The 11,341-nt window shown below is 43.1% G+C and overlaps 1 protein-coding gene across 2 annotated transcripts; it reads right to left on the bottom strand.

The window, feature by feature from the left end:
- Nucleotides 1-1,204: 1,204 nt before the first annotated feature.
- LOC309375314 (phospholipase A2 inhibitor NAI-like) lies at nt 1,205-9,301 on the bottom strand. 2 transcript variants are annotated; one of them, XM_081920994.1, is made up of 6 exons: nt 9,153-9,301; nt 7,907-7,996; nt 6,126-6,242; nt 4,697-4,849; nt 2,934-3,074; nt 1,205-1,397 (listed from the first exon to the last, which is right to left on the bottom strand). In XM_081920994.1, exons 2-6 carry the CDS (start codon nt 7,953-7,955, stop codon nt 1,258-1,260), a joined length of 600 nt encoding a protein of 199 aa, XP_081777120.1. In that variant the 5' UTR covers nt 7,956-7,996; nt 9,153-9,301; the 3' UTR covers nt 1,205-1,257. The 2 variants fall into 2 exon arrangements, with proteins under 2 accessions (XP_081777120.1, XP_081777121.1); XM_081920995.1 differs by having other exon boundaries at nt 7,907-7,987; nt 9,141-9,284.
- Between the last annotated feature and the right edge of the window lie 2,040 nt (nt 9,302-11,341).

Below are 11,341 nucleotides of genomic sequence, written 5' to 3'. Positions count from 1 at the left end.
TTTCCATTTAACATTCAGTTTGTATTCAACTTCCCTTCTCCCCATCCATGGTTTTCCCACATTTTCTAATATCGCAGCATATTATAGTTCTTCTATACATTATGTCCTCCAAAGCATTCTCAGACATGTATTTTACTGCTGTTCTTACACCAAACCTACTTGCGTTTTAGCTTGTTTGCATTTAAATAATAATAATCTGCAAACATTTTCCAATCCTCCTTGAACACAGTATCATATTGATCTCTAATTTTACTACTTGGATTTACTAATTCAGCATATTCCATGAGTTTCGACTGTATTCAGTGGGCACTGCCTCATCTTGCCATTTTTGCTGATATATTATCCTTGCTGCAGGTGTGGCATATAAAAATAAGTTCACATGGGGTTTTTTTTGTGCATCTCTCCCAGTTATCCCTAAAAGAAAAGCCTCTGGGTTTTTCGGGGGCGGTGTCTTGTTGAATTTTTTTATTATTTTTTTAGCTCATTATAAATCATTCCCCAGAAACCCTTGGCTACTCCACACCTCCCCCACATATGGTAAAATATGCCTTCTGTTTCTTTACATTTCCAGCAAATTTTGATTTTGATTTATACATCTTTGCCAATTTGTTTGGTGTTAGGTACCACCTAAAAATCATTTTCATGTAGTTTTCCTTCGAAGCATAACTCACTGGGAATTCCAAATCTGATTTCCACAGTTTCCCCCATGATTCTGTTTCTATATTATGACCCACGTCTCGAGCCCAATAAATCATAGCAGCGCTTGCCATCATTATGAAGCCAGATGGCAACTTCAGAAGGGCTCATTATCAGTGTCCATCAGCTGACTGGTGCAGACAGTCCATTTTCAAGGGACCCCTATGAAGCCATAGTTTGCATTCAATGATAGTCAATGCCTTAGGTTGCACTACCCAAAGCCAACCAAGAAGGTATATCACTGTAATAAAAAGGTCATTAGGAATATCAATGCAGCTGGCCAGAAATGGATTTCCCTATATAAAACTGATTGAGGTGTACAGAGAGAGAAATTATCTTGCATTGTTCTTTAGCTAGTTTTTATTGGTCATCACAAAGCAGCAGTCAATGTCCTCTTTGGGTGGAAATTACATTAGAGAAGAATTCAAACACAAAGGGAACAACTTGTGGCATCTCCCTAGGCTTTTGGTCTAATTCAGTGGGGCACTTCTTATCTTCTTAGAAGCAATATCTCTAATAAGGGTCGATACTGAGGAGGATGTCAGGTGGCTGATGATTCATTCAAGCTGAAATGGGAGCTGGTGTGCACTCAGCTTTCGTAATATCAGTATAAACCCCTGCAGTAGCCACTTTGCCCACTTTTGCAGCACAGGCGGGTTGGGAAGCACAGCCATTCATGATGACGTTGAAGGTGAATTTACCTGGAAACAAAAAGTTCAGGGTCAGGAGAAAGAGTTAGACAGAGAGCGGGAGAGAGAAGTAACCTGGCCTCACAATGGTAGCTATTCCCTATTGATGTCAATGGAGGCCTTGTTGAAAACCCAGTAGACTAGATATACAAGGAAATTTATCCTAAACTAGCCAAGGGATGAAAGAATAGAAAACACCAGCCCAGGATCTGAGAGTCTGTGGCCCTCTAGGTGTTGCTGGACCCCAACTTTCATTAGCCCCAGCCAACATGGCCAATGGTCAGAGATGATGGGAAGTGTGGTCCAACCTTGTGGACAAAAGAAGAAGAAGAAGTACTGTGCTTAGTTAAAATATGGAATTTGTTCCCACAAGAGGCTGTGACGGCCCACAAATTGGATGGCTTTAAAAGAGGATTAGACAAATTCATGGAGGACAAGGCTATATGCGGTGACTAGCCACAAAGGCTATGTTCTACCTCCACCGTTGGAGGCAGTAGACCTTTGAAAACTGTTTGCTGTGAATCAGGGAGAGTGCTGTTCTACTTATGTCCCTCTTGTGGGCTTCCCATAGGCATCTGGTTGGCTACTGTGAGAACAGGATGCTGGAGTAGATGGGCATTTGGCCTGATTCAGCAGTGCCTCATCTTATATGTTCTTAACACCAGGAGGTACACAAGATCCCCACTCCTGCCCAGAAATTTGGGATGAGCAAAAGAACTATTTCCACTCCATGTCGGTTTCATGGCACGGAATGGTCACTTTTAATAAGGTCATTGGCTTTCCTTTTGACTTCACTGTTTGCATTTCCAACCCGCTCCAACTGCAGATATGTGTAGTTGCAACAAAAGATAACACATCGGGCATCTGACGAAGAGGTCTGTGGTCCATGCAAGCTGATGCCATAACAAATTTGTCAGGGTTGAAGGTGCCATAAGGGCCTTTGTTGCTCTTTGTAAGGTAAAGGTAAAGGTACCCCTGCCCGTACGGGCCAGTCGTGTCCGACTCTAGGGTTGTGTGCCCATCTAACTTAAGAGGCCGGGGGCCAGTGCTATCCAAAGACACCTCCGGGTCACGTGGCCAGCATGACAAGCTGCATCTGGAGAGCCTGTGCAGCACACGGAAATGCCATTTACCTTCCCACTAGTAAGCTGTCCCTATTTATCTACTTGCACCCAGGGGTGCTTTCGAACTGCTAGGTTGTCAGGCGCTGGGACTGAGCAATGGGAGCGCACCCCGCCACGGGGATTCGAACCGTTGACCTGATGATCGGCAAGTCCTAGGCACTGAGGTTTTACCCACAGTGCCACCATGTCCCTGTTGCTCTTTGTAGTTGACCTCAAATAATTGCCTTAGAATCGTAGAGTTGGAAGAGACCAGAAGGGTCATCCCCTGCAATGCAGGAATCTTTTGCCCAACATGGGGCTCAAACCCACAACCCTAAGATTAAGAGTCTTATGCTTTACAGACAGAGCTAGCAGGTAGCCATTGAAGCAGTTTGACCAGGGGCTCCAGCTAATCTCCACTCGCAGACCTGCAATTCAGAATTACCATATGTGACTTTCTCCTCCAATTCAAGGCAGTAGTCCTCGGTTCCAATGCAATCCACAGTCTCTGTTTCACAACCACCGGGTAACAAAGAGTAGCAGCCTGGGCACTGCTTGCCATTAGGTTTGTCCAATGCTGGTGGCACTGAAACCATATAGAGAGGGGAATGGTAAATGGTCAGCTTGTTAGGCAAAGCAAAGTTGGCAGCTGACACAATTCAGCTACTCCCTCTGTTCCCAGCCCCAGGCAGCACACATGTGTGGATGCTTCCAATTCTCACCATCTAATTTTCTTGCTGGATTTTAAAGTTATGAATGTAGGAAGTTACAAACGCAGGAAGTTCCAAACATATGGGGCTGCCCATGAAGACATTCAGAAAACATCTATAAGTACTGTTGGGAATCTGAATACATGCAGCTACTCACACAGAGTCAATTAAGGTTTGGCTGACAGCCAAGGCAATGTGAAGGAGTAAGTGTGCCTGGTGATACAGAGGCATGGAGACAGCTCTATGATTGGTCAAGCTCTCTCACGGGAATAATGATTAATGGCCTACCAACTGGAATGTGTTAGTACGAGTTTCAGTTGAGAGAGTTGAGAGTCATGTATGAGAGAGTTAGTCAAAGATCTGTGTTCTGTTCTGTTCCTGTAATTAGTCCACTGTATATAATAAACAGCTATAACTACAAGTTCCTGGATCTTGTTTCGTCCATCCTGTCTGCAGCCGAGTTGCCAATTGCTTTTGTGAACTCTGCGTTTACTCTGCTAGGTCTGGCTAAGGTCCTGCAACTAGTCAGAAAGTTGCGAAACGCCAATAGGTTTTGCCAATAAGTACTGGCTATGGTGACTGTAAAACAAAGATGAACTTCCTATGGAAAACTGGAGGTGCTTTTTTATTTTTATTTTTGAAGATCTGACGAAGTATTATGGTGATGTGAAGTTGCAAGCAGGATTCGAGATATGAGTGGCAGAAAAATAAAACAAAAAAACGGTAAAATGGTATGGGGGGGTTGGTAACAAGTATAAGGCAGCAACCAAGAATAGGAACAAAAACATCAGGAATGGAAGGATGGGAGGTCAAAAAGAAAAATCTAAGAGAATGGCATGTTGCCTGTGAAGTAGATTTGTTAAAATCTTTGAAAACTTAATAAAAATCAATTAAAAACAAAAGTATTGAACATGGCTTCAAGAATTCTGATGGTGCAGCCCTGTGCAGAAATATTGTGAATTTTAAAAGAGTTTTATTAGCTGCTTGTTTTTCCCCCAACATAACACATGAACACGGAAGACCATAGGAAGCTGTGTTAAACCAAATCAGGCTATTGGTCTATCTAGCTTCATAATGTCTCTATTGCCAGTCAGTTGCTATCCAGGGTTTCAGGCAAGAGACATTCCCAAATTTACCTGGAAATGTCAGGGATCTAGAACCTTTTGCATGCAAAGCAATTGCTCTACTTTTGAGATACATCTCCAGACAACATAGGAGCATAGGTCACGCCCCCTCCCAAAATGCGCCTGGGGCCACAACCCCCGCCCAGCCCCACACTACACCACTGGGCCACGTGGGCACTGAGAACTTCCCCCAAGGATGCCCCTGTGGACAGCACCATAAGTCTGGCCATAATTATTTGTAATTATTTGGCCCACAGCAGGGTAGGGGAGATAAGAATATGGCCCACTGGTCACGTCCAGTTCCCCACATCTGTTTTAAAGGGACAGAAGAACTTTCCAGATTGTATGATCACTGGCAACTCACAGATACGTACATTGAGGAGATACTGCCCTGCAAGCATCTCCCGCGCAACAGGTGATGTGGGAGCGAATGTATTTCCCTTGCCCAAAATTCATGTACGTTGGGGGGCTGTTGCAGACACTTGAGGATGCACAGCTCTTTGAGACAGACTCTGTTGTCGCTTCACCTGCACAGGAAAAAAAATGGGATTTGGTTAGAAAGTTGCAGACACCAACTATTCTCACCCTATACCTGTGCAAATTAGCTGTGTATAGCTGGGTAGAAATTCCTCTGGCAGGGGATCGTCTGGGTTGTTCCTACGGGTGTTTCGACAGCACAGGATCCTCTAGATTCAAAGCTTATTGGCACCATTCTTTTTCTTGTTCTTCTTTTTCTTCTTTCAAGATATGAATATTGGTACTGTATTTCAATTTTTACACATGTACACACACTCAAGACTGCTGCCCCTGCTTGAGCTGCTCATCAACCTCGCCTACCTCTTTGATAACCACCTGTCAGGGACTGGGCAGAGGAGGAGGAATGATGGAGACCGCCTCCCCATCCTGACCCTTCCAGGGAGGAGAAAAAGACAGTCTAGATTTACAAACAGTGGTTTGCGGAGGTCAGAGCTCAGAGGCACATGCAGGGAAAAGTTGAGAAATAATGGGAGGAGGAGGGGCAGGCAGAGCCAGAGCAGCAGCTGGCTGACATATTGTCACTAGAAAGCATTCCAGACTCACCATCTCCCAGAACCCGGTGAACCTTAAAAGTAGGAGAGCAAAGAGCTCAAAGACAGAGGGCACTTAGCAGCACCCATAGAGGGGACGAATAAGGAAGTGGAGAGACACAGGGTGGAGATTCACTTGGGACAATGCCATTATACAAGATGCTGGATTCTACAGCCTCTCTCTATAAAGTTTGAAATAAAAAATGAATGGAAAAAAACTTTTCCTTGTATTTATACTTTCCTGGGCAACCAGCCAGGGGCTGCTGACAGCATCCTGACACCACCTTTCCGCCACACCTGTTTAAGCCCCAGTTCCATTTTCACCCCACCCATGCCTATCTGCCCCACAACTCACTCCAAGTCCCTCCCCTCCCAGCTTGCCTTGTCCCTCTTCCTCCCCTCCCAGCAAACTGCAGCGTGACAACAGCCTTATATTTTTATGTATATAGGCATACACAAGCATCCTTTCTCTTTCTCTTGCCAACCATTAGGAGTCATGCTATTTGAGAGCTCTGTCCCTGGCTCTGTCATGCCAAAGGCATGAGGCTGATTGCTGTCAAACTCTTGTTCTGAAAGAGCAAATTAAGTCCTCACTTTGCTGTAAGTGTGCAAAGCTCTTGCTTCTCATTTGAGCTGTAGGCTTAGTAGAGGCTGTAGAGATCTGGGAGCACAACTTCCCCTGCCCATCCTCACTGCAAGGAAGCATTTCCGGACTTGTCTGTCTCAGATGACCAACCTAATGAGGTTTCCGTGTAGGCAATGACACAGGTGTCTTGGCCAGCATCACAGTTCTCCATCCTGCCGGCACAGCTGCTGCCGAGGCCACTGCAGACTTCACATTCCAGAGAAGTGCCTGGTGGAGGAAAAGTGACACAGTGTCATATCCATTTGCACAGGTCTGCTATGCCTCTGCATTACTTCCTTCAGCAACATGAACCTTCATGCATTCACAAGGCAAGGTGTGACCACAGGTGTGGGGCAGACTATCACCAGCACATAACTCCGGCGCTGAAAAGTACCGTAAGCAGGGGCTGTCCATATGCTATTGGGTCAGCTTCAAGGTTATTGTGTTCCTTTACAAGCACCGTAACAATTTGGGTCTAGGGCAGTGAAGGCCAAACTTGGCCCTCCAGCTGTTTTGGGACTACAATTCCCATCTTCCCTAACCACTGGTCCTGTTAGCTAGGGATGGTGGGAGTTGTACTCCCAAAACAGCTGGATGGCAAAGTTTGGCCATCACTGGTCTAGGGACTCAGCTACATTAGTGAAAAAACAATGCTTTGAATGCAATATAAACATGCAACACCAGATGGCACCAGAGAGCAAAAAAAAATTCTATTCCATTTTTACATAGGGTTTTTTCTTTTGTTTTGTTACATCAATTTAATTTCTAACTTATTTATAGTGGGTTTTTCCCTTGTGTAGATCCACCCCAGGAGACCTCAAGGACTGCCTAATTCCCCATATTCCTGCCTGATCACTTAAATCTTCAGGGGAGGCACTGTTAGTGGTTTCCTATGGCTCATATGCATGGCTCAGATCCACCAGGAACCGAGGATCGGATGTCAAGGAGCTAATTTTATGGAAATACCTTCAGCTGAGGTTAGAGAGGCTCTCTCCCTGCTGAACTTCTGGTGCCTATTGAAAACTTGTTGTTGTTGTTACAGCAGATTTTTTAGTTGAAGTTTGATCTTCTAGTTTAAATTGATTTTTATTTTTATTGTTTGTATTGCATCTTTTTAAACAGCTTAGAGATTATTGCAGCTAAGCAGTATACAAACTGTTTCAATAAATAAATAAAAAACAATGTACCAAAAATGATAAACAGTTAAAGTTCTGTGGCTTCCAACCCAGAATCTTAGGGAACGTAGTTTGGTGGGGTTGCTGAGAATTCTTTCTCTTAGAAATCTAACTCCCTTTGCAGAACTGCAGTTCCCATAGCTCTCTAGCAAAAGGGATGGACTACATATTCAGAATGGAATGTGATGTCAGCATAGGGATTGGGGAGACAACCAATTCAGTTCGCATTTCAAAACGGACCTCCCTAATTGGCACTTTCTGAAACGACTTGTGAACTGAAACATCACCATCTGCTGAAATCTGCACTTGTCTGAATTTTGTAATGCAGCTCTCTGGCCAAGTACTGAGTGTAAAGGTGCCCATTAAGTGTGTATTAAAAATGCACTGAAAAGAGCATACAAAAATGCATTACAGTAGAGTGATTGCTTTGGAAAAAATGCACGTCAAAGCATATTTCATACCAAAATGCTAATGCATATCCTTGAAGACTTATTAAAAATAATTACAATTGCTGGTGGATGTGGGAATGTGTAGAATTCAATTTAAGATGGGAAAAGTGAGAAACTGAGTGGAACCTAAATTGATAGATGTGCCTGTCTGACCCAGTTTACGTCTGTTTTGGAAAGCTCTTAAACTATCTGCCAGGGAATGGAAAATAATTTTCTCCTTCCAATGAAGCTACATTTCACACAGGAGTGCTTACCAGGCTCTACTGACCTGTCTGTATTAAAACTGAGAAGAGCAAAAATCCCAGGAGTTCCTGCATGTTGATGGGGAAGGATCACAGAAGAGACAAGACTGGTGTATCTGTAATGATATCAACATTCAATGAACTGTTTATCTAAATATCATGTTTAGCGCCTGTGATTCTCCCCCTCCTTTTTTTATCCTATTGTACCCACCCACTGCAAGAAGATCAAACCTATCAATTCTTAAGGAAATCAGCCTTGAGTGCTCACTGGAAGGACAAATCTTGAAGCTGAGGCTCCAATACTTTGGCCACCTCATGAGAAGAGAAGACTCCCTGGAAAAGACCCTGATGTTGGAGGCACAAGGAGAAGGGGGTGACAGAGGACGAGATGGTTGGACAGTGTTCTCAAAACTACCAACATGAATTTGACTAAACTGCGGGAGGCAGTGGAAGACAGGAGTGCCTGGTGTGCTCTGGTCCATGGGGTCATGAAGAGTCAGACATGACTAAACAACTAAACAACAACAACCCACCCCAAAATGGTAAAGGCTACAGCTATCATTCTGAAATTTCTCAGGTTCCATCCCCTCTGAAGGGGTGGTCATGCCTGCTAATTGCATCCAGTTCTGACAGAAGATTTTAAAATTTATAGATCAAGGTAGCTCCTGTGTCTGCAAACAAGAGTCACTTTGGCCAAAAGGGGGAGACGCGTTCTAGCTATGTCTAGATTCCCCATTATAACGAATGGGGCAAATTCGTTTATACAGAATGACTCAGAATCCAGAGCGTATATCAAAGCATAAAAAGCACAGAGTGATTCAAACACTAATCAAATTTTTTTTAAAAAAAAAAAAAGACACAGAGTACAGTGGTACCTTGGTTTAAGAACAGCTTAGTTTATGAACAACTTGGATTAAGAACACTGCAAACCTAGAAGTAGGTGTTTTGGTTTGTGAACTTTGTCTTGGAATAAGAACATGTTTCGCTTCCTGTTGAATCTGTTCCATTTGTAAATTGAGTCCCCCGCTGCTATGGGAAAGCAAGCCTTGGTTTAACGATGCTTTAGTTTAAGAACGGACTTCCAGAATGGATTAAGTTCACAAACCAAGGTACCACTGTAAATTTCTGTGCCAACTCCTAATATATACCAGCACCTGTTGTACATTGCAAGACAGATACTGGGGTTACTAAATACATTGGAGAGTTTATATGCATAGAGTTGAAGAAGGACTCTAGCTAGAGACAAGGCAGGATAAAGACCAAGGAACTCACCCAAATATCTTGAGCTACTTTTCCGTTCTGAGGAACAGCTGCTCCGAATTGTAGAATTTGCTTTCTGTTTTTCTCCTGCCTTATCCGTCATTAATACCGGAGTCTTATGTACTATGTTGCTGGAGGGCTTGTTTGTTTTTATAACACCCACAGAAATAACACAGGATTGTGGTTTCTCCTCTTTCTCCCACAATCCTTTCCCCATTCTGCAAACAAAAGGAAGCCAGCCAACAGCTTGGCACAACAAGGGCAAACACCGAAGGCCGAGAGGTTACTCTTGTGACTTCCTATCAGCTTAAAAAAGTCAGAGGAGAAGCGAGAAGGAGGAAGTACATCCTAGAGGTAGTACATCCTAGAGGGTAGAGCTTCTGACTTTGAGGATCTCCTGTTCTGAATAGGGGTGGGGGTGGGGATGACCCATTAATTATTGCCCCTGCAAGGTCCTCCTTTATGCCCCATTCATTGTTGCCTCTGTAATGTCCTCCACAATCTAAATTGCTGTTTGTTATCATTATTATTAAATTTATTCATTTGGTTTTTCAGATTATAATTTTACAGTCACATATCCAATATACAACATAAAAACTAGATTCCAAGGAATCTCTTGGCCTTCCCTCCTCTTTGTGGGTCCTACTGTCAATCATTTCTTCCTGCATCTTTTATGATAATCCAAAACTTTTATCTCTCCATTGTATCCAAAATTCACCATTAAACTACAAGTGATATTCCAACCCTACTAACGATTTTAACCGTTTACAATGGTCTTTATGATAAGTTATAAATTTTCCCCATTCCTTATTAAAAAAATTGGTCTTCCTGATTTCTGATTCTACCGGTAATTTTTAGCCATTTCAGCATAATCCATCAACTTGATCTGCCATTCTTCTCTGGTCGGGACTTTATCTTCTTTCCATCTCTAAGTTGTTGGTTTTTTAAGCACTATTATAAACCCAGAGCCAACTGTGAATGCAAGCAACCAGAATGTGCTTTAACAAATGATACTGGGCACCAGCCAGTAGATTGACCAGACAGCCATAGGAAGCTGAATCACACCAAGGGCCCCTCTAACTCAGTACTGGCCCTGCTGTTGGTCTCTCCACAAGCATCATACAAATAGGAGCTAAAAGTTTAAAATGTGCTCCCCACCCCCACCCCTGTGTGTTTGGGCTAAAAGTAAGTCCTAGGTTTGCAAAGGTTGAATGCTGGTGTGCAAGATTTCAGATGGAAGTCTTTCTCAGACCTAGGACTCAGCTACATTAGTTAAAAGTGTTTTAAATGTATTATAACACTGTGACACCAGATGCTGCTGTAGAAGTGAAATCTGAATTTTACATTTTGAACTATAATACGGGTTTTTAAAGATCATTTTTCAGATCATTTTTTATAGCATATGCAGCCCAACTTGCAGATCCCAAGGAAAGGCTATCCTATATACCACTAGACACCTGCCTAAAGTGGTGAATGGTGACAGATTATGAATGATGGGGAGTAAGCAGCAGCCCCCCCCAAACAGAGACACACCATTCCCATTGAGCCCCCTAAACTATCTCCCTCTGTGTTGTCTTAGCTAATCTCTTGCCCCAAGATGTACTGGAGGAAAATATTCTGTTGGCAGTGCTGAAGGGAGATTCAGCTGCCAATCTGACTGAATTCGGTACGTGGAACGGGGTGTATATCTTTGTGACCTTGTCCTCCGTGAAATATTTTGAGCTGTTCCTGACCATGGATAGGATCTGGGGCCTTTTCAGTGTCAAGTGTACACTCTAGCACATTGAGATTGCAGCAATTCTCTGTCTTCTTTTTAAAAATAAAAGGCATCGTTTATAGAAATGTGAACACAATGGCAAGTTGCTCTAAATGGCCTATGAAAAATATTCCCCTAAAAAGCATTTGGGTATATAAATAATGCAAGATTTAGAAAAGCTTGCGAAATGCCATCATGATAATTTAATGACAGGAGACCAGGCATTACAGGAAAGATCAACACCTAATGCTTGCGAAAGATGGCAGCATTTAAGATGATGATGCTTCCCCCCAATACTGTTTCTTTCCTTAAATCTCCTACTCAAAGTAGACCTCATTACTGCATGGCAAAAACTATTGATAGACTACAATAGAGCATTAATTATTGTGGTGTCCCCCAGATCATTTGACTGTACTGGAACAGAATAATGTGTCTACAGAGTTTT

The sequence above is a fragment of the Podarcis melisellensis genome (assembly GCF_964234715.1).
Source record: "Podarcis melisellensis genome assembly, chromosome: 8".
In the NCBI taxonomy this organism is placed as follows: Eukaryota; Metazoa; Chordata; class Lepidosauria; order Squamata; family Lacertidae; genus Podarcis; species Podarcis melisellensis.
The sequence above is the reverse complement of the archived record's forward strand: the minus strand, read 5'-3'. Positions and strand labels throughout refer to the sequence as shown.